The sequence below is a fragment of the Triturus cristatus genome, chromosome 3_2 (assembly GCF_964204655.1).
Source record: "Triturus cristatus chromosome 3_2, aTriCri1.1, whole genome shotgun sequence".
NCBI classification, from domain to species: domain Eukaryota; kingdom Metazoa; phylum Chordata; class Amphibia; order Caudata; family Salamandridae; genus Triturus; species Triturus cristatus.
Genome location: NC_140584.1, coordinates 88,469,967 through 88,492,901, shown reverse-complemented (window position 1 = coordinate 88,492,901; position 22,935 = coordinate 88,469,967). Strand labels below are relative to the sequence as shown.

Here is a 22,935-nt window from a genome sequence, read left to right as displayed (position 1 = left end):
GAGTGGAGGTGTCTGGTGGCAGATGTAAGTTAAGGCGGTGGTTCAAGTAGGCAGGTCCACAGTAGTCTATGGCCTTGTATGCATGTGTCAGGAGCTTGAACTGGCATATTTTCTCTACAGGGAACCAGTGGGGTTCCCTGAGGTAGGCGGAGATGTAAGTTAGTCTAGGGAGATCCAGTATGAGTCAGTCAGTGGAGTTCTGTATGGTCTGCAGCGGTCAGAGGAGGTGAGCTGTGATCCCTGTGTAGAGTGCATTGCTGTAGTCCATTCGACTGGAAATTAATCAAACTTTTTGATGGTCTTGAGTGGCTAACTTACATAGAGGAGAAATAGCACAACTTTTTTTTTTACTAGACAACTTTGCCAGATTGTGCTTCAAAGAGAGCCCGTCAGTGCTAAAATGTAAAAACAGTTTACTGTCAAAGAGGCTGTATGAATAGCAAAGAATGACCAAGAGCGAGTACCCTTTTAAAGGCCATGCAAATAGGCAAGTTAGACATTTCTACAGACATGTTTGATATATTGCAACTGGAATAAAATCAATTTTCAAAGACAGTCACAACATTTAGTATGTAAGGGAAGACAGAATTCAAGAAAAAAAGTTCTCATTACACAAGAAATGCTGTTAGGGTGGACAAAGCCTCTGAATGGATTTTGGGCGGCCTGGGCCAGATGTATTTTGGTGGCCCCTGTTCGGAACAGCTTTGATTTTATGCCCCAGTTTCAGCTCTTTCATGCCCTCTTTGGTCATATTCTAAGTGTGCTTACATCTCATATTCAGGGATAGTGATGTGTGTTTTCAGAATTGTAACACCAGCAGCTCAATAGTATTATTGCAAATAATTTCTGTTGCACCCTCCCATTTCTCATATGTTAGGTTTTGTATAGATCTAAAAGAAACTTTTTATATAGATGTTGCATGAATCATAAACTCATTTTGTCTGCAAAATGGCTGTAATAGACTCTCATACCTTAAAAAAAAAAAGATAGAAAAACACGGTTTACAACAATCTGTTTAAAAATAAGTCACGGTCATCAGGGCAAGACTCTCTGCAGAACAGGGCTGGCTCTATCAGGGGTCCCCTGAAAGGCTGAGGCCCTGGGCCAGAGCCCACTTTGCCCATGCCTTAAAACATCTCTGCACAGGCAGTATTTTTCTCAGCTCGGCGGTAATGCCTCTGAGGAACGGGCAGGGGATTACAAAATGTAATCATTTCACACAAGGATGGGTGGGAACCAATTTTCCTGACATTTTACACTGACTAATGCCGCATACATAAACCACATCTAATTGGACAACCAAAAGGTTGGTTTCATCTTGAGAAGTGTATGTCCAGTTATCATAGGCAACAAGGCTTAATCAATATTAACTGCTAGAGTAGCATGGACGAGGTGAGATCTGCATGTTGTGGCTCCATGCAAATTGAGCCCAGCTCATTGCCCATGCCTGAAAAAACAATCGTAAATGTAATGCTCTGGAACTTACGTTCAAAGTTGAAGTCTGGAGATCTGGCTTCTCTTTCTGCTCTCTCACGTTCTCTAAGTTGCTGGTTCAAAATTCTTAGTCGCCTTAAAGAGAATTGAGAGCACAATCTTAAACGCATAGAGAACTATGTATAAATCTACAGTTAACAACTGCAATATCAAATTGCTCTACATATAAAACTTTTTCTATCAAATGTATTCTGATTCAGTCTTGGGTAGCAAGGGATTAAAAAAAAGTTGTGGAGGAAGGAACAACTTTTCTTGTCTAAAAATAGGATAATTCTGATCTTAAAAATAACAATGGATTAACCCCAGATCTGTGACTGGGGGTGAATGTTTTGCCAATGTGCAACATTCCGTCCATCATCTTGTATGTTTTGCTGTTCGCCCTATGTGGGAAGGGTATGCCCAGACGTGGGTCCCGTGCTCACTACGCCACTGGAATCAAGCTATCCTGGCTGAAGAGGGGTGAAACCCCGAAACCGGTCCTAGGATGCTTGATTCCGGTCCAGGGAAGACATGGCTTGGCAGTTCGGGCTGGACTGTTCCCATGGGGCACAGGGTCATGACTGATTTGCATATGGCCATGTCTGATCTGGGGTGGCGTGGCGAGCAAAATAACAATGGATTAAACCCAGATCTGTGACTGGGGGTGAATGTTTTGCCAATATGCCACATTCCGTCCATCTTCTTGTGTGTTTTGCTGTTCGCCCTATGTGGGAAGGGTATGCCCAGACGTGGGTCTCGTGCTCACTACGCCACTGGAGTCAAGCTATCCTGGCAGAAGAGGGGTGAAACCCCGAAACCGGTCCTAGGATGCTTGATTACGGTCCAGGGAAGACATGGCTTGGCAGTTCAGGCTGGACTGTTCCCATGGGGCACAGGGTCAAGACTGATTTGTATATAGCCATGTCTGAACTAGGTTGGGTGGTGAGCAAAATAACGATGGATTAAACCCAGATCTGTGACTGGGGGTGAATGTTTTGCCAATGTGCAACATTCCGTCCATCGTCTTGTGTGTTTTGCTTAAAAATGTATACGTCTTGTTATACTTTAAATTATATGCAAAAGAGCTCAACAGTTTCACCTCATGGTTACACCAACAGTATACCTTTAATGCTACAAGCCTCCCTGCAGCAATGGGAATTCTATACAAAGGGGCCTCCCTTCAGGCTCACACGGTGAATTTGTTATTAAGAGTTGGGCAAACTCAATAACACGATTTATCAATCAACAAGTCATATAAACAAACACATGCATGTAATTTTTGGCTGACAAGACACAAGCCAGAGGCAGGAATGTGTCGCTAATCTACTCAACGTTCCTCAAAAATTCTTCTGAACAAGTAATTCACTCACATGCCACCAATCTCTTACCTCTTCAAAGCAGTCAACACGCCCTTGCCAAGTGTGAGTGATATATATATATATATATTACCTACTGGCGGTCGCCAGTAGGTAGTTATAGTTAGGACCCCTTTTCCATAGGAAATCCGCAACATTCTATTTTGAATAACTTTGGCGCCGGTCGACGAATCCTCGCGAATTTCTCAAAATAGGTGGGGCGCTACGCTCCGCTCCTACCCTGAAAGTCTCGGGGGGATTCGTTAAGCGGGGGCTGAGATAAAAGGGGGGTCCCAAAACGCGTTTTTCCCATGCATTTTTCCATAGGACCTTTAGACAGGGCTACAGCCCGAACGGCTGAACAGAATTACTAGAAATTTGGCAGAGAGGTAGTCCCTAGGTCAAGGAAGTGCCTTTTGTAGGTTTGGTGTAAATCTGTTCAGTAGGTCCTGAGAAAATAGCATTTAAATCAATATATATATCTGAGCCAGCTTACGGTACGCTTACCGTAAGCTTACCGTACGCGTACGGTGGCGTGCGCGAGCGCGATTCTGATTGGCTGTTAGATCTTAGTAAACATTCGAATCGGCCGAAACCAGGAAGCGGCGGCCGCCATTTTGTGTGTTTCACTCAGAAAAAAAAGAGTGAAAACAAGAAAAGGGGGCAAGGAGGAGAGTTACAGACCCCCTTACATTTGTGAGGGGGTCAAAGAAGGACAGAAAAGTACAAAGAAAACATTTATTGATTTTAAAAAAAATCACGGGGTACGCGTACGGTAAGCTTACGGTAAGCGTACGGAAGAAAAAAAAAATTAAAAAAGAAATGAAATGCAGATTTAAGAGTTTAGATATTAGGGGGCTCTAAAAAGAGCCGTTGTGTTTATGAAGTGATTTTTTAAGTGGTACCTACAAGTAAGTACCGATGCAGAGTCTAAGGTTCAAGAGGAAGACTCTGTTCCCTTCATCATTGAAGTGCACACCATCTCCTCTATAAATGTCTTGCATGTCATAACGCAAGTTGTTGTGGTAAATGGCACCCTTACCATAGTCTCGGAGGAAAGCAGAAACAGATTTGTTGACGTGCTTTCTTGCTTTGTCAATCTGTGGACAGAAATGATTGGACCAGTTCCATTTTTGCCTTTGGCATATGTTAGAAAACACAAAGGCAGTTTTAGAAAAAAGTGAAAACAGTTGTGCAAAGGTGTCCTTCATAAGCATTTCCAGACCTACCCCAGTCAAAGTGCCTAGGTCATTGCCACCACAGTGCACTATTATGAGGTCAGGGTGTTGGATTTGCATGAAGGATTTCACCAATGGCATCAATTGGTGCCACTTTAACCCTCTCTGACCAATCCATTTAATGTCTACATTTGGCAAAGCAAGGTCTCTCACCATACCTGTTTTCTCTGCAAACTTTTCACTCCAGAAGACATAGCTGTGCCCTACAATCCACACTGTGAACATCTTCAAAGGAGAACTGGATGCACTCAGGAGGTGTCTTTCAGTAGAATGGCAATATGAAAAGAAAGACAGTTTGGAAATGGAGGCATACATATTTTTTTCAAAACAAAAAGAACTGATTGGCTGTTTCATACCATTCTAGAATAAAAACTAGGCTGTATGTGTAAATTAATAGAAGCATGTTTTGTATTGGTACAAAAAAATGTGTTACCAAAGAACAGTACTATGGATTTGCTGTTAGGTTTGAAAAGTCAAGCACTCTTGCTCTGTGGAATTGAAACATTGTGTGGCGAACTTCTGACCTAACTCCACACAGCAGTGTTCCATGAGCTGTTGCTATGGTAGCAGGCAGAAGTCAAGTTGGGGGAAGGGTACTAGGCAGAAGTCAAGTTGGGGGCAGGGTACTTTTGGAAAAGGGTTGGTTTTCAACCAATAGAAATGTGTGATTACATTTGAAAAAAAGGGGGAAGCACTGAGATTTGAAACTTACATGTATATGTGTGGAAAAATAGAGGGAAAGTTTGCCATTATCTGGTTCTGCTGAGAGGAGAGAGGTGTAGAGAACAGAGATCCTGGCTCTGATAATCTGCTGTTTGAGTGCCACATTTCTTTCACAACTAACTAATTTTAAAGGTGAGTTTAGAGTTTGAGAGGGGATGTATATGGTAAATTAAGAAATGAATAATAGAATTGGAATTCCTTTTGTAGAAATTTATTATTTTCTGTTTTGGGAGAAATTTAAATGTGAGGTACATGTAAAATAATATGGACAATTTTTTCATGATAAATTAAGGTGTACTGGTAAAAATAAGGAATACTTTAAGGGTTTGAGGTTGCAGTCAGTAATGCAAATACATTCAGCATCACTAAGGCTGGTTGCCCTTGCTGGAGTGTAGGCAGTCACCGAGGATACACATGGTGGTGGTCTGAAAAAGCAGTCTGGACATGTGCAATTTAAAAAAATCTGAAAAGTGGTTTCATAATGTGTCAGTCTGTAAAAGTGATTTTCACTTGCCAAAAAAAAAGAGCAGTAAGTGTGCATTCAAATTGGCAAAGAAATTTCGTTTTGGGACTAATGTGAAAACATGACTCTGTGTGCAAATAGGAATTACAGGCAGAGATTTATTGCGTTTTGCTCTGGTGATTTCACAGTTGCATTAGTAGGAAAAAGGGGGAGCGATTTTTTGGGGGAAGAAGCAGACTCTTAGCACACACCCAGCTCCTGTCCATGTATAATCATGCACAGTATTTACAAGCGAGTGGGGTTTTCAGGTTTCAGTCTGTAATGCAAATACATTCAGCATCACTAAGGCTGGTTGCCCTTGCTGGAGTGTAGGCAGTCACCGAGGATACACATGGTGGTGGTCTGAAAAAGCAGTCTGGACATGTGCAATTTAAAAAAATCTGAAAAGTGGTTTCATAATGTGTCAGTCTGTAAAAGTGATTTTCACTTGCCAAAAAAAAAGAGCAGTAAGTGTGCATTCAAATTGGCAAAGAAATTTCGTTTTGGGACTAATGTGAAAACATGACTCTGTGTGCAAATAGGAATTACAGGCAGAGATTTATTGCGTTTTGTTCTGGTGATTTCACAGTTGCATTAGTAGGAAAAAGGGGGAGCGATTTTTTGGGGGAAGAAGCAGACTCTTAGCACACACCCAGCTCCTGTCCATGTATAATCATGCACAGTATTTACAAGCGAGTGGGGTTTTGAGGTTTCAGTCTGTAATGCAAATACATTCAGCATCACTAAGGCTGGTTGCCCTTGCTGGAGTGTAGGCAGTCACCGAGGATACACATGGTGGTGGTCTGAAAAAGCAGTCTGGACATGTGCAATTTAAAAAAATCTGAAAAGTGGTTTCATAATGTGTCAGTCTGTAAAAGTGATTTTCACTTGCCAAAAAAAAAGAGCAGTAAGTGTGCATTCAAATTGGCAAAGAAATTTCGTTTTGGGACTAATGTGAAAACATGACTCTGTGTGCAAATAGGAATTACAGGCAGAGATTTATTGCGTTTTGCTCTGGTGATTTCACAGTTGCATTAGTAGGAAAAAGGGGGAGCGATTTTTTGGGGGAAGAAGCAGACTCTTAGCACACACCCAGCTGCTTACCATGTGGAATCATGCACAGTATTTAGAAGCGAGTGGGGTTTTGAGGTTTCAGTCTGTAATGCAAATACATTCAGCATCACTAAGGCTGGTTGCCCTTGCTGGAGTGTAGGCAGTCACCGAGGATACACATGGTGGTGGTCTGAAAAAGCAGTCTGGACATGGGCTTTTTTAAAAAAATCTGAAAAGTGGTTTCATAATGTGTCAGTCTGTAAAAGTGATTTTCACTTGCCAAAAAAAAGAGCAGTAAGTGTGCATTCAAATTGGCAAAGAAATTTCGTTTTGGGACTAATGTGAAAACATGACTCTGTGTGCAAATAGGAATTACAGGCAGAGATTTATTGCGTTTTGCTCTGGTGATTTCACAGTTGCATTAGTAGGAAAAAGGGGGGAGCGATTTTTTGGGGGAAGAAGCAGACTCTTAGCACACACCCAGCTCCTGTCCATGTATAATCATGCACAGTATTTACAAGCGAGTGGGGTTTTCAGGTTTCAGTCTGTAATGCAAATACATTCAGCATCACTAAGGCTGGTTGCCCTTGCTGGAGTGTAGGCCGTCACCGAGGATACACATGGTGGTGGTCTGAAAAAGCAGTCTGGACATGTGCAATTTAAAAAAATCTGAAAAGTGGTTTCATAATGTGTCAGTCTGTAAAAGTGATTTTCACTTGCCAAAAAAAAAGAGCAGTAAGTGTGCATTCAAATTGGCAAAGAAATTTCGTTTTGGGACTAATGTGAAAACATGACTCTGTGTGCAAATAGGAATTACAGGCAGAGATTTATTGCGTTTTGTTCTGGTGATTTCACAGTTGCATTAGTAGGAAAAAGGGGGAGCGATTTTTTGGGGGAAGAAGCAGACTCTTAGCACACACCCAGCTCCTGTCCATGTATAATCATGCACAGTATTTACAAGCGAGTGGGGTTTTCAGGTTTCAGTCTGTAATGCAAATACATTCAGCATCACTAAGGCTGGTTGCCCTTGCTGGAGTGTAGGCAGTCACCGAGGATACACATGGTGGTGGTCTGAAAAAGCAGTTTGGACATGTGCAATTTAAAAAAATCTGAAAAGTGGTTTCATAATGTGTCAGTCTGTAAAAGTGATTTTCACTTGCCAAAAAAAAAAGAGCAGTAAGTGTGCATTCAAATTGGCAAAGAAATTTCGTTTTGGGACTAATGTGAAAACATGACTCTGTGTGCAAATAGGAATTACAGGCAGAGATTTATTGCGTTTTGTTCTGGTGATTTCACAGTTGCATTAGTAGGAAAAAGGGGGAGCGATTTTTTGGGGGAAGAAGCAGACTCTTAGCACACACCCAGCTCCTGTCCATGTATAATCATGCACAGTATTTACAAGCGAGTGGGGTTTTGAGGTTTCAGTCTGTAATGCAAATACATTCAGCATCACTAAGGCTGGTTGCCCTTGCTGGAGTGTAGGCAGTCACCGAGGATACACATGGTGGTGGTCTGAAAAAGCAGTCTGGACATGTGCAATTTAAAAAAATCTGAAAAGTGGCTTCATAATGTGTCAGTCTGTAAAAGTGATTTTCACTTGCCAAAAAAAAAGAGCAGTAAGTGTGCATTCAAATTGGCAAAGAAATTTCGTTTTGGGACTAATGTGAAAACATGACTCTGTGTGCAAATAGGAATTACAGGCAGAGATTTATTGCGTTTTGCTCTGGTGATTTCACAGTTGCATTAGTAGGAAAAAGGGGGAGCGATTTTTTGGGGGAAGAAGCAGACTCTTAGCACACACCCAGCTGCTTACCATGTGGAATCATGCACAGTATTTAGAAGCGAGTGGGGTTTTGAGGTTTCAGTCTGTAATGCAAATACATTCAGCATCACTAAGGCTGGTTGCCCTTGCTGGAGTGTAGGCAGTCACCGAGGATACACATGGTGGTGGTCTGAAAAAGCAGTCTGGACATGGGCTTTTTTAAAAAAATCTGAAAAGTGGTTTCATAATGTGTCAGTCTGTAAAAGTGATTTTCACTTGCCAAAAAAAAAGAGCAGTAAGTGTGCATTCAAATTGGCAAAGAAATTTCGTTTTGGGACTAATGTGAAAACATGACTCTGTGTGCAAATAGGAATTACAGGCAGAGATTTATTGCGTTTTGTTCTGGTGATTTCACAGTTGCATTAGTAGGAAAAAGGGGGAGCGATTTTTTGGGGGAAGAAGCAGACTCTTAGCACACACCCAGCTCCTGTCCATGTATAATCATGCACAGTATTTACAAGCGAGTGGGGTTTTCAGGTTTCAGTCTGTAATGCAAATACATTCAGCATCACTAAGGCTGGTTGCCCTTGCTGGAGTGTAGGTAGTCACCGAGGATACACATGGTGGTGGTCTGAAAAAGCAGTCTGGACATGGGCTTTTTTAAAAAACTAAAAATTGGTTTCATAATGTGTCAGTCTGTAAAAGTGATTTTAACTTGCCAAAAAAAAAAAGAGCAGTAAGTGTGCATTCAAATTGGCAAAGAAATTACATTTTGTGACTATTGTGAAAAGAAATGTAGTAATATATTTAAATAAAATAAAGGATTTTTATTTTAGTTTTTTTCAGGTATTGCTGAAGAGCAGTGGACAAAATTTAAGATGCCTACAAAATCCAGAGTTCAAAAAACGCACAAAAAAAACCTATATTTGAAGACAACTAGAGGACCAAAGTTAGTAGAAGATGCTCAAGTTGGGAAAAAGAAAAAATCTTCTGGTAAGCAGAAAAAACAATTTCTAAAAAATATATTCAAAAGAATGAAAAATGTACAAAATGTCTGTACTCGAAAGGATGTTTTGAACAAAAAAGGAGAGGAAAAAATTGACAATTTAGTTAATGCAAATATACCTTCAGCAACTGAAAAGATTTATATAAATAGAAAAACAGCGTTTAAAGAGATACGTAGAAAAATGTTTCAGAGAAGAGTTATGTCCAATTTGATGAAGGATGTGAAGAAATATAAGAAAAAGACAAAGTTTTATAAAAGAAAAAAAGAAATAGAAGCCATTGCAGCAAAGGCATTAGAATTAAAAAGGAAACTATTCATTTTAATTTTGAATAGGATGCGTACATTAGACAAAATGGTTAATGTACTGAAATCACATAGCAAAAGGAAAAGAGTAGTGAACAGAACAAACTTTTGTAAAGTGTTTTTAGGAAAGTGGATGCATAGTGCAAGTAGTGAACCTTTTTTTAATGAAGAGAGCTATTTTCAAAGTAATAGTTTGCTGCATGCAGTTGACACCAGAGGTCGTTCTTACGAAGTAAAAAATGGTTGCATAATGGAGAAGGAGATAATGGTTCCAAGAGATGAGGTACAAGTGATGGCAGATGAGGCTATGGGGAGACGTCCTAAAGCCCCAGTGTACACTTGGAATTGTAGTAGTATTTGCACTGTGCGTCAGGAATCTATTGACAAATTTCGAGAGTTTCTAAGAGATTATAGTAAAAAAAGTATAAAACAGAAGATTAAGGTGCTTCAAAGTCTGGATCCATGCAGAGTGAGAGAGAATACTGGTTTGCAGGGTCATTCTCTGGCTTGTCTATCTAGAAAAGTGTGCAATAGTGTTTTCCATCATTTTAGGATGCTGGCTGTTCATCATACTGAAATGAGAAAGTTTGTGAGACGGTTGTATTTTGCCAAAAGTCCAGCAATAAAGTTAAATGAATTGAATAGGGCTCTGTTCCGAGGAACGGTATCAGATGTAGAGAAGGTTGTTGATGAAATTCAGTTTTGTTACTTTGGTCCTGAACAAAACAGTGCAGAGAAGGACACAGTAAATGAGGAAGAAGTGGAAGAGAATGTAGAACCCTCTGTAAGTAACACATTTAATGATCATATAACAAAATTTGCAATAGTCTCTAATGAAAGACCAAATTTTACTTGTATTTGTTGCCGCAGAACTCATTATAGAAAACAAACTAGGAATGTTGATCTCTACAGAAAGAGTGAAAATGAAGATAATTATAAGTGGAAGGATTTTGCCACATATATATTTCTAGAAAATTGTTTTGATTTGGGTGAAGATCAGCGTATTTGTAAATACTGTTACAACAAGTTAGAGGAAAATAGAATGCCGACCAGAGCTGTACATAATAATTTAGAATTGGATGCTATTCCTGCTGAACTTTCTGAATTAAATACATATGAGTCTATACTCATTCAATGTGTTCATCCGTTCCAGACCATAGTACGTATGGAGCCCAAAACTGGTAAATTGCCTCCTTCTGATTTACTGAGAGGTTTAAAAGGAAGAGTGGTGTATTTGCCCTTGGATTTGAAAAAAAATATGGAAACTATTGATGCGGATACTTTGGAAACTGAACCATTAATTATTCTGGTTAATGGTGTACCTACAAAGAATAAGAAGATTTGGCAGGAGCTGGTAGATGTGCGGAAAGTACAAAGAGCAAATTTGTATTTGAAAAGGAATAACAAATGGTATGAATCAATTTATATAGAAGAAGAAGAAGAAGAAGATTTACAAGAAGACACAGAAACACCAACTGGACAAATTGAAAAAGTGGACAAGTCAAAGGAAGAAGAAATTTATGAACATTTTAGCATACATCCTCTTCATTCAAAAGAAGTTATGGGAGATAACATTGATCTCTTTCAGATGAAGAAAGCAAAAGGAACTCCCGTGAGTGTATGGGAGGAGAGCTTGGAAGCTCGATGTTTTCCCCAGCTGTTTCCTAAAGGAAAAGGAGGACGATACGATGAACGTCCAGAACAGATTCCAGCTTCTGAGTATCGGACTACAAGACTATATGCTGAAGATCCCAGATTTCGACAAAGTATTCCTTATTTGTTCCATCTTTTATTTGAAAGCGACTTGTCTGCACTGTCTTATGCAGTAAATCACATTTTAAAAAGTGGAGTACATTTACAAAATGTGTCTGCTAAGGATTTTATGGAGAAAGTGCAGCACCGAGATGATCATTTGGAAACACAACTGATCAATCTGATGGCTTGTCAGCGTGGGACAAATGAATATTGGTACCGACGCCATGGTGAACTAAAATGCATGTTACGGAATTTAGGAACACCAACATGGTTCGTTACCCTAAGCTGTGCGGAGTACGCTTGGGATGATTTACTGGATTTTCTACGAGAGGCAAATTCAAACATTAAAAACATTGAATACAAGACAGCAGGAGAACTGTGCTCATTGGATCCGGTTAATGTTTGCAGATATTTCAATCATAGATTTGAGGCTATGATGTCTTTCATCTGCAATAAAAAAAATCCACCTCTTGGAGAAGTAGTAGTTTTCTTTTGGAGAAAAGAGTACCAGGCAAGAGGTGCTCCTCATATTCATATGCTGTTGTGGATCAAGGATGCCCCAAAGTTTGGAACAGATACTGATGAAGCAGTGTTATCTTTCATTGAAGAATATGCAACATGTGCTATACCAAAAAGCACAGAAGAGAAAAAGTTAGAGGAGCAAGTTTTACGTTTCCAAAGTCATCGGTGTGGAAAATACTGTCGACGGAAATACAAGAGCAAAGATAAATACTACACTAAATGTCGATTTGGATTTCCTAGACCTGTTCTTTCAAATGGAAGAGTCAACAGTTTTATGTCAGCTGTGAGACATACTATCACAAGGAAATCACCTAAGAATACCTACAACCTAAAAAGAAAAGAAGAATCCAAAAATATAAATGACTACAACCCAGTCATTTTATCCATGTGGAACGCTAACATGGATATACAGTATGTAGCTGACAATTCCATTGCTGTTGCTCGATATGTAACGTCTTACATTACGAAATCAGAAAAAACAGAATTGAAGGAAATGTGGGAAGAGATTTCTCACGAGAAGACTGTCAGTAAGAAGCTGTACAGTTTCAGTTTGAAGATGTTATCGCATCGAGAAATTGGATCCTACGAATGTTCAGATAGGTTATCTTCTGCAAGTCTCTACTCGAAGTCAAGAAGAATAATTTGGGCAAGTTTAGGCCTTGCAGCAATGAGAAATCGGGTACTGAAATCTGTTGGAGAAATTGAATATTTGGCCGAGAATGACCCAGAAAGTACAGATATTTTGAAATCAAATATGTTGGACACATATTATCCCAAGAGAAGTCAACATCTGGAGAACATGTGTCTCTATGAAGTGCTGCAGAACTACATTTATTCACGGAAAGCCGCAGAAGACATCAACAATGGAAAATATAAAGTCGTTGGTGAGGAAGGATGTTTGGTGAAGCAAACAAAAGGAAGTTTGATAAATCACAGGAAGCTGAGTTGCGACACTACTGACAAGAAGGAATTTTACTACTTGGCTCTTTTACAGTTGTTTAAACCATGGCGTACAGAGGATGAACTACTGGGAGAATTTCAAAGCTATGAAGATTCTTTTAATGCTTGCAAAGACAGCATACAATGCAGTACATTCTCAAGTTATCTGCAAATGTTAAATGAAGAAATTGAACAGGAAACTACAATTGCAGCAGAAATAGCTAGAGACAGTTCTCAGGACAGCCAAAGTTCAGGAACACTCAGTCAAGATCCCCTAGGACAACCAATCGTTGAAAATGAAGCATCAATAGCCATGAATGAAGTGGAAACGGCTATGAATCAAGCTCAAGAAGAATTTATAGACTTAGAAAATTTGGAAAGACAACTGAATCAAGAGCAGCAACAAATTTATGAAGAGATCAGAAACAAAATTGAACACGGATTTCTACATGAAAAAAAAGAGTGCTCATGCACATCATTTCATCCAATCAGGATGTATGTAAGCGGACAAGCTGGAACTGGAAAAAGTTTCCTTATAAAAGTCATCAGAAGCTACCTACAGCAAAAAACAGATTCTACTTTGTCTTGTGTGGTTACTGCTCCAACTGGGTTAGCAGCATATAACATAAAAGGAATCACTTTACATCGTTTGCTAATGTTACCAGTGGAGCATGAGAACAAAATACAATACAACAAGCTAACTGGAGAAGCATCCTTGGAAGTTTCAAGAGTATTGAAGAAGATGCAAGTTCTCATTATTGATGAGGTGAGCATGGTATCAAACTTAATGCTTGCCTTTGTGCATTTAAGAATGCAGCAAATTTTGAAGACAGACTATGACATGTTATTTGGTGGAAAACACGTCATAGTTTTTGGAGATCTTTTGCAACTTACTCCAGTTAAAGGACAACCAGTGTTTAGTACTGTCACACATGAAGACACGAAGAAGTCATTGGGAAGCATCGGAAATACAAATATTTGGTCCTTCTTTGAGTACAAGGAACTTACTACTAATATGAGGCAAGCAAGCGATGAAGAATATGGAAGTATTCTGAAAGATATCAGAATTGGACTACTCACAGAAGTTGGCAAAAAAGCATTACAGAGTCGGCTGCTACATAATTTATTTCCAAAGGAAGAAATAGTTGCAGAGAAGATATACAAGAACATTGCAGAAAACAAAAGTGTCATCTGCTTAATGCCAACTCTACGTGAATGCTCAATATTTAATGAGGAGCTTTTGAAATTGGAAAAGGAAGAGATCAGGAAATTGGAAGCAGTGGACAAAATTGAGGATGGAAGAATTACTGTCACAGTAACAGGCAAACTGAAAAATAAATTGGACTCACTAGAGAAGAACATCTCCAAAACAGCTGGATTAGAAAAAAATCTATATGTTTGCATGAACTGTAGAGTATTTTTAAGAAGAAATTTGGATGTTGAAAAAGGTTTAGTTAATGGAGCTATGGGAAGAGTTGTGGGTTTTATTAATTATCAGAAAAAAGATGGAATTGAATGTTTAAAAATAAAATTTGATCAGATAGAAGAAGTTAAAGATATTTGTCGTTGTACAGTTCGTTTCATGCTTGTGAAAGACTTATATGTACGTAGGAAGCAGTTTCCGTTTTCTCTAGCATATGCTGTAACTATTCACAAGTCTCAAGGATTGACTGTAGATTGTGCATTTGTGAACATTGGTTCAACTGTGTTCAAAGAAGGTATGGCATATGTTGCTTTGTCACGAGTGAAAACATTATCAGGTTTATTCATGATAGACTTTGATGATTCAAAAGTTAGTGCTGATACAAACTGTGTAAAGGAGTATAATAGATTAAGAAGAAGCTATGCTCCTCATTTAGGTCAGTATCCTGTGTTGGAGAAACGTGTAGTTTCTCGTAAAAGAAAAAATGAGAATATCTGTAATGAAGATGTAGAGAAGAGGAAAAAAAAGAGGAGTGATGTAATTGCAAGCAAAAAGAAAAAGGAAAATGAAGAACAGGTTGTAGGATGTCATTTTGAAAATAGCTCTGGTGTCAACTGCTACGCAAATGTAGTGCTGAATGTTGCATTTTATCTGGAAAGTTTGCAAGAGCAGATAATAGTAAATCAGGGAAAAAGATTCTGTTCTGAGCTGAGTCTCCTTTTTCAAAAGCTGAGTAAAGATAAAACTCAAATAGAAAGTGCTACTGAAATTAGAAAACTTTTAAGATATATGTTCAGTACGAACACAATTTTCTCAAAATGTACAGCAAGATGCACAGGAATTCTTGATGTATTTTCTTCAGGTACTGGAAGAAGAAGGGGTTCCCATTGAAAATGTATTTGGTCTCTCTTATAAATGGGAACATAGTTGTGAAAACTGTTATAATATATGTGGCTCTAATGTTGATAATGAAAGGTTTATTTATTTGACATTGCCAGACAGTAAAACAGTCACTTTTGCAAAATTAGTTAAAGATGCTAATCATAGCATGAAATGCGGTGAGTGTAAATCTGACATGTTTTCAACATTAATTTTAAACGAATACGGACAGTATGTAATTTTAATGATGCAACGATGTAGAGCTGATGGTTCAAAATTGGATACTTTAATAAAGAAGTTTACAGGACAGCAATTATCAATTTCAGGAAAAACTTTTGTAACTGTTGCAATAATTTTCCATGATGGACCTACTGTTACTTCTGGACATTACACAGTTTATCTTAAATGTGAAAAAGGCTGGACACTGTGTAATGATTCCCAATTGATTTTCAAACAACGTTTGCCTTTTGATTTAGCAAATTCCTATCTAATCTTCCTGAAACCTAAATTTTAGAGAAACTTGGCAAGATCTGGACAAAATAATTTTACCATTTTACTGGATTACCATTGGAAATTTCTAAAAAAAAGATTTTTTAAATTATCATTTGGCCTAATGGAAAGATAACCAATTGTAATGTTGACTTTTTTAATTTTTAATGAAACTTTCAAAAACCAATAATTTAGAGATAATCGGTAACATCTGCACAATTTAAATTTTGGAATGTTATTGGAGTACCATTGGAAATTTTTTCAAAAATGATTTTAAAAATTACTATTTGGCCATGCGGAAAAGTAACCAATTCTATTGTGGACTTATTAAATTATTAAAAAAAAATTCTTGAACCAAAATGTTACAGAGAATCGGTGAGATCTGGACAAATTAAACTTTAGAATTTTATTGGATTACCGTTGGAAATGTAATCCCAAAAAAATTTTAAAATTACTATTTGGCCTAAAGGAAATGGAATCAGATGTATTGTGGAGTTATTTGAGATATAATATTGTGATTATACTTCTGAAACAAAAATATCAGACGGTATTTTAAAGAAATAAGTATTGTTTTTTGATGATATTTTTTTAGAATATTATGCATTTCTGTAATGTTAAGTTTAAGTGAGAAGAGATTCTGGGCTTTTTTAATACAATCTTTGAGATTGTTATTTTTTTTTTGCCCGCTGTTAAATGATGAATGCAATTGCTTTCACAATTTAAAGTGAAATGCAATATATTCTGAAAACAGCAAAAATAAGGCAAAAATATTTTTTTAAAAATATGTAAATACGAGTACTGTATTTTAAAATGTTTAAAAAATATTAATACTTTTTTCTTTTTTTTCAGATTGATATAGAAAATTTTCGAAAACTAGAACCATTTTTAAAGCAATTTTTTTAAAAAAAAACAAATGAGTAAATATTTTTTTGAGTGGGTATGGTAAGTCAATAATAATAATTGTAGTGTTTCAAAGTCCTTGTAATGTGATTATTGATTTTTAGTGTTTTTTTAAAAAAAAAAAAAAAATTACGCGCACCGTACGCGTACGGTAAAAAAAAAAAACGTTTTTAAAAACATCTATAAAAAAAAGATGAAAGATAAGGTTGGCTCTTAAAAGAGCCGTTGTGTTCATGCAGGGAGAGAGGAAAGAAAGAATGGGAAAATTAGTCTCTGTGACAAGTGTGCTGATCTATTTTGAGGTCCACTAGGGAAACACTGGTCTCCCTATGACAAATTAGATCATGACAAGAGGCACATCGAATATCAACCCTCAGAAATCGAGGGTTAATTTCCAGAGGGCCAGCAAAAGGAGATGCTCCCCCCACAGATGAAGGGCTCACCTGACCTGCAGAAGAAGGAGTCAGCCCTGCAGATGATGGTCCAGGCTGAGCTGCTGTGGATGTGCTTGGTTGACTTTCTGAAGGGTTACCTCCAAAAAGTCGAGCATGTGTCCTTTTGTGTACATCCTTGAGGTGCCTCATCATGGTATGATTCCCAAAGGAATACTTCCTGTCAGGATTACCTCTTGAAAGTACACGCTTACACAGCTTGCAAGTCACTAAGGGTGCATTTACCTTTAGCTGGCCTTCAGGAAAAGTAAAATAATCCCATACATAAGAGGTCTTTTGTTTCCTCGCTCTCTGCCTCAAGGTAGTGCTGCTAGTGCTAGCCTCACTCTCAGAAGAGCTCTGCTGTTCTGCCATCGTATCACAAAGACAACCCAGCTCCTTCTCCTAAGGGATCACAAGCAGAAATGAGGGGAATGGGTGTGGTGTAGGAGAGTTCTAGAACTGAAAGTAGTTTCAACCAATCAAAAGTTGTGTTTCATGATCACATGACCTACCGTACGCTTACGGTACGCTTACGGTGCGCTTACGGCAAAAGTGCGCATGCGCGTAAAAAAGACACGCGCTTGCGCGCATGCGCATAACAGTCACTATCCGACACTTCCGCGTAACGTGCGCGTGTAGCGTACACGCGTACGCGTCCCACGCGGAGTACGCGCGGCTACGCAAATTGCGTAACTATACGCAAACAGCGTAGAAAAATTACGGACATTGCATAAACCGTACGCTTACCGTAAGCTTACGGTACGCGTACTAAAAAAAAAATTAAAAAAAAAAGGAAAAAATGTATTGCTAATAAATTTTACCTTTTTATTTTATAAAATATTTAAAAAAAAACATATTATAGAATTTTAAAAATTTAACCACAGTCTTAAAAAAAGGATAGAAAATTTACAAAAAAAATATGTAAAAAAAATAGAAAAAAATACATAACTTAGCATTTAAAAAAACGTACAAATTCACTGAAAAAACCATAGGTTTCACACACGTTATAGTTAGGAATTTGCATTTAAAAAACCTTGCTAATTCAATGAAAAAACCAAAGGTTTCACACACGTTATAGTTAGCTGGACATTTTACTCGTAAAAAACCATTGAAATTCCCCTGTTATAGTTAGTTAAGCTAACTATAACTCGCGCGCCCGCAATGCACTGCTGATGACGTCACATATTACATCACTCATGACATGGTCAGTGACATCACTCATGACATCACTGATGACATCTCAAATGACATCACTGATGACATCACTAATGACATCATCCCGTGAATGTGTGTTTTTCTGAAAATTAAATATGTTTTATATATGTATATCTCAAGGTCGATGGAAGAATAAATGGGTATATAAGTGTCTAAATGGATGATTTGTTTTTGAAAAATTGATTGTGTAACTGACTGATTAGGTGTATCATAGTGAATACATGGCTTAGTGAGTAATGTTTAAATATGTATATATATGTATCAGTCTTTCACTTTGTGTATAAGTGGCTGCATGGGTTGGTGAGCAGCTACATGAGTGTTTATATAGGTTATTAGTTGGTTTTTTGGGTATCAGTATAAGTGTCTGATGTCTGTATGGTTCGATGGGGGGTATTACGTAGTGCATAGGTGCATGAATGAGTGACTTACTGTTTGTATGTGTTGAAGATAGTATGTGTGCAGGACTGCATGGGTGGATGAGTGTGTGTATGGGTGTGTTAGTGAGTGAATGACTGTCTCTACAGTGTTTTTATGAGTAACTACATATGTTTTAAACTAGTATATGTGACTATTGGTGTATATAAGTGAGTATATGTGAGAGTGAGAGATTGAAAGAGTTCCTGTATGAATAAGTATGTGTTTCTATAAGTGATTGTTTAAAAGACTAAGTATGTGTAAGTTTTTGTAGAAGTAAGTGTGGTGGTGTGTGTATAACTGTATATGCAAGTAAATGGATGTTTGATTCTTTATTAGCATGAGTGACTATGTGTGTGAGTAACTCTACGGATGAGTGGCATTGTGTAACAGGATGTATAGGTGTATGAGTACATATGATGAGTGAGTACATGTATGAGTGACTGTATAGGACTGTTGGTGAATGAGTGGATGTGTATGTGGATCTTAGAATTACTGAAGAGGTTGTTGTAACTGGTATTGGTATGTCCATTGTTTTGAAAAGTTTAGTCTCTATTTATGAATGTGTGTATCAAAGGTTATATTAGGGTGAGAGGAGGTCTGCCACTCTATCACAAGGATGATGTCATTAGTGATGTCATCAGTGATGTCATTTGAGATGTCATGAGTGATGTCACTGACCATGTCATGAGTGATGTAATATGTGACGTCATCAGCAGTGCATTGCGGGCGCGCGAGTTATAGTTAGCTTAACTAACTATAACGGGGGAATTTCAATGGTTTTTTACGAGTAAAATGTCCAGCTAACTATAACGTGTGTGAAACCTTTGGTTTTTTCATTGAATATATATATATATATATATATATAGATCTCCCTTTGGCGTCCTTCTCCCGAACTCCGAATCCGGCAGCACCCGGCAAGTAAACAAACTGTAACTTCATTGCTTTTCAGGTCAGTTTACTTTAACAGTGAATTTTATTATTCTTCTTCCATGGCATGTACACACAGTCAATTCCGTCCACAAGATGGGACCGATGCGTTTCGGCGAATTGCCTTCTACTGGGTCACTGTGGGCTATATATATATTTATTACACAGTGGTTGTCAACACTGTGTAGTTATAGTTCAGATAGTTTTCACTGAAGAGGCGTTTTTAGATTTGCCTATTATGTTTGACCCGGAGGATGGACGAAACTTGCCAATCTACTTACTCTATGTTTTGGCATTGTCCGGGTCATGAAGATGCGGCCACAGGAATAAAAAAAGTTAAAGGAGTGAAAAAACAAGTGATTTCCCTATGTAGCTCGCAAAGAAGTTTTGTTCACATCTATAGGCCGAACGGATTTACACCAAGCGTGCCATGAAAAAAACTTCACTCATAAGGCAACCTTTTATTGGTTTTGTCTACATTCTTTCAGGCGTTTGTGAGAAATAAGCATTTAAAAAAGTATCTAGGTGTGCTTTAAATGGTTAATACATTTGTATACAAGTGCGTTTTTTACTTTTGAATTATGTCTCGAGAATCCTGTCAATTACTGTAGGAAGCTGGCCCTGTATATACTATATTCTATACCAAAGTATGGTATAGTGTGCAGAGTCCAGGGAGTCCCTAGAGGAATAGCAGAGGCTACATTTGGTAAGTACTAACAGCTCTCTTTATGGTAGTGTGGGCGAGCAATTAGGCTTATCCAGAGAGTGTGTTAAGCATTTATTATATTCACTCACTCAAGACTGATGCACACACTTGGAAACTGAAACCAGACAAACTGGGTAAGTATAAAAAAAAGGCATACTTGTATTTTATTTCTAGAACCAAACAGGATTTGGTAAAGGTAGGTAAAATATACTTACAATGCAGGATTTCACAATGAAATGCAGGTATGATTGAATTTTGCAATAGTTACAGCTTGGTATTGACTCAGAAAGCAGTTTGCGTTATACAATAATTACTTTTAGAATACTCTTTAGTTACTATTAGATTACTTTGAGTACTGGCGGTGGTATGCCTAGATACCACACCTAAGGATTTTACAATACAAGGTAAGTAAGCCTTTTTATACTTTGCAGTTTATTTATCTTTTCTCCATAAAAATATTAGTTCAACACTTAGAACATTTTAGGAGCAAAAGTTCTGAACATGGGTTCCTATGGGATAAAAAGGGTTAGCGATTTTTCAGGTAAGTATGCAACTTACGAGTGGGAGTTTTGGGGGTTAGAACCAAGGTTCCTCAAGGTCTAGATGGGCACTCGAGTTGCACCACCAGCGACACTGGGGCGGCCGGGTGCAGAGTGCAGGGTAATCAATGTTAGCCAAAGGGGCTAAGTGGGCCGTCGGTTAGGGACTGCTGACAAGCAGGCCACTCAGGTGTGGGAGCAAAACTCATGGGCTTAAGGTCTGCACTGCAAAGGCCAACAACCAGCAAATGAGCTGCACCACCAGTGGCAATGGGGCGGCCGGGTGCAGGGTGCCAAGAAGACGTCAGGGACCCTGTGCTTTTCAAAGGAGACCTTCGGTTTGGTGAAGCTGCTGCAGGCTCAGGTAGGGAGACTTCCTCAAAGCAATCACTGGCTGGCGAGGTTAGTTGGGAACTTGGGGGATGCCTGGACACTGTTGGTTGGTCCCCCCAAAGCCGTGGAGGGTCGGGTACAGGGGTATTTTCAGCCATCGGTTTTCTTACCAGCTCCGGTCACGGTCGGGGGGATCCTTCAGGTTAAGGCTGCAGGTGTCGGCTTGAAGGAGGTCAGGGATCACCAGATCCCGGGTCAGGGTCACTGGGGAGACCTCTTCATGGTATTGGGCCACTCGAACTTGGGCCGTGGGCATCGGGTGCAGAGTGGGACAGAATCGCGGAGTAGCCATAATCCGGATTCTGGTCTTAGTTGAGCAAATCCAGTGCTCACGGGAGACAGAGTCTGTAAGGTGAGTGCAGGCCAGGTACTCGGGTTCTGGGGTGCTGCTGAGTACGCCAGTTTCTTTGCTGTAGGCAGGTCGGAGTCGGGAAAGGCCGATACGGCTGGGGCCAAAGCAGTAGGTGTCCTTTTCTTCCTGAGTCAGCACGGCTCTTCGGTCCTTCTTCTTTCTTCCTCCAATCTGAGACAAGGTTGAGGATTGCCCATAAGTACTAGATTTAGGGGAGTTTAAGGGGTGTGCAGTTCAGGACTGATGGGTACCTTCCTTGGGGTGGGTACACCCCCTAGTATGCCACCCTCCAGTGGGAGAGGAGCAGGAGCCTTTCCCTAATTGGCTGAGTCCCCTCATCTTCAAGATGGAGGGGACTGAGATGTCTGCTTCACCTCACCTTCCTCATCTGAGTGGTGGGGTTGGCAAAGGTCAGCACACCTCTCTTCCTAGCTTGGTTTTCCCACCGATTCTCCTACCCAAAGAGGGGGCCATAACCAGTGGGAGCCAGTTGCTGGGGGCAGCAAAAGACTGAGACAGTTTCCAAAGGCAGAAGGCCTTTGAAGCTTGCCCTTAGTGGACACAGCCCATCCTGGGGGAGGAGGCATGTCACCTCTGCCCAGGATGGGCTTGGTTTCTGGACCCAGAAAGCAGAGGGTCTCAGCTCGGGGGTCCAGAAACCTGTCAGGTGGTGGCAATGGTGGACAGCCATTCAGGAACCATTCCAGGGCTGGTCGATTTTCAGGGAGATTCTCTAAGATGCCCTCTGGGTGCATTGTACATTAAATCCCCCACTGGCATCAGTGTGGGTTTAATGTGCTGAGATGTTTGCTACCAAACTTTCCAGTTTTTAGTAAAGCCTTTATGGAGCTATGGAGTTCGTAATGACCAAGTCCCAGACCATACACTCTTTATGACTTTACTACACTTACACTATCTAAGAATTTACTTGGATACTGTAGGGGCACAGGGCTCATGCCACTGTGCCCTCACTCAAGGGCTAGTGCACCCTGCTCGAGGGGTGACTTACTTAGGCCTCAGACAGTGGGTTGTAAGCATGGCACACAGGGATGTGTGTGATGTTGACTCTTCACTTTTCTCTGCACCAAAACACGCAGCTTGCACTGGCAGAGTGCGAGTGTTAGGGTACAGGGTCCCTAAGTGTGGCACAATAGGTGCTGCAGCCCTTAGAGGCCTTCCTTGGTCATAGTGCCCTTGGTACCTTTTACAAGAGGCTTAACTGGGGCCAGGGATGTGCCAATCGTGGGTACAAAGGTACAGTTTTAGCAAAGAACACAGGCCCTGGGAACCTCATTGGCATGGACCCAGGGCACATCAAGTCAGGTTGCATCAGATGCCAGGCAAAAAGTAGGGGTAACCATGCAAAAAGGGGCACTTTTCAACAATCAAATTTTGAATTTTTACAAAATGTGTTTGGTTGGCTTAGGATGGGTGGTGTGCCAAATGCAGCTGATATGGGAGCTCAACCTTGCTGCGCAGGGTGAAGGCTTTGCACATTGGGGGTTGACACTCCATGTCAGGTTGTGCTGAGAGCCCAATCCCCACTGAACACAATCAGATGCCATGCGCTGCAGAGGCTGGAAATTAAGTACAGCTTAAAAAAAATAATGAATAATGGTTCTCATACAAA

At 39.6% G+C, this 22,935-nt stretch overlaps 1 protein-coding gene across 1 annotated transcript in view; it reads right to left on the bottom strand.

Annotated features, from left to right (window-relative positions):
* Positions 1 to 22,935, bottom strand: part of CCDC14 (coiled-coil domain containing 14) — a 128,724-nt gene that overhangs the window by 55,678 nt on the left and 50,111 nt on the right. Inside the window, exon 10 of the mRNA XM_085647310.1 lies at positions 1,487 to 1,569. Within this exon, the coding sequence (XP_085503436.1) occupies positions 1,487 to 1,569 (83 nt within the window). The remainder of the gene's footprint in view (positions 1 to 1,486; positions 1,570 to 22,935) is intronic.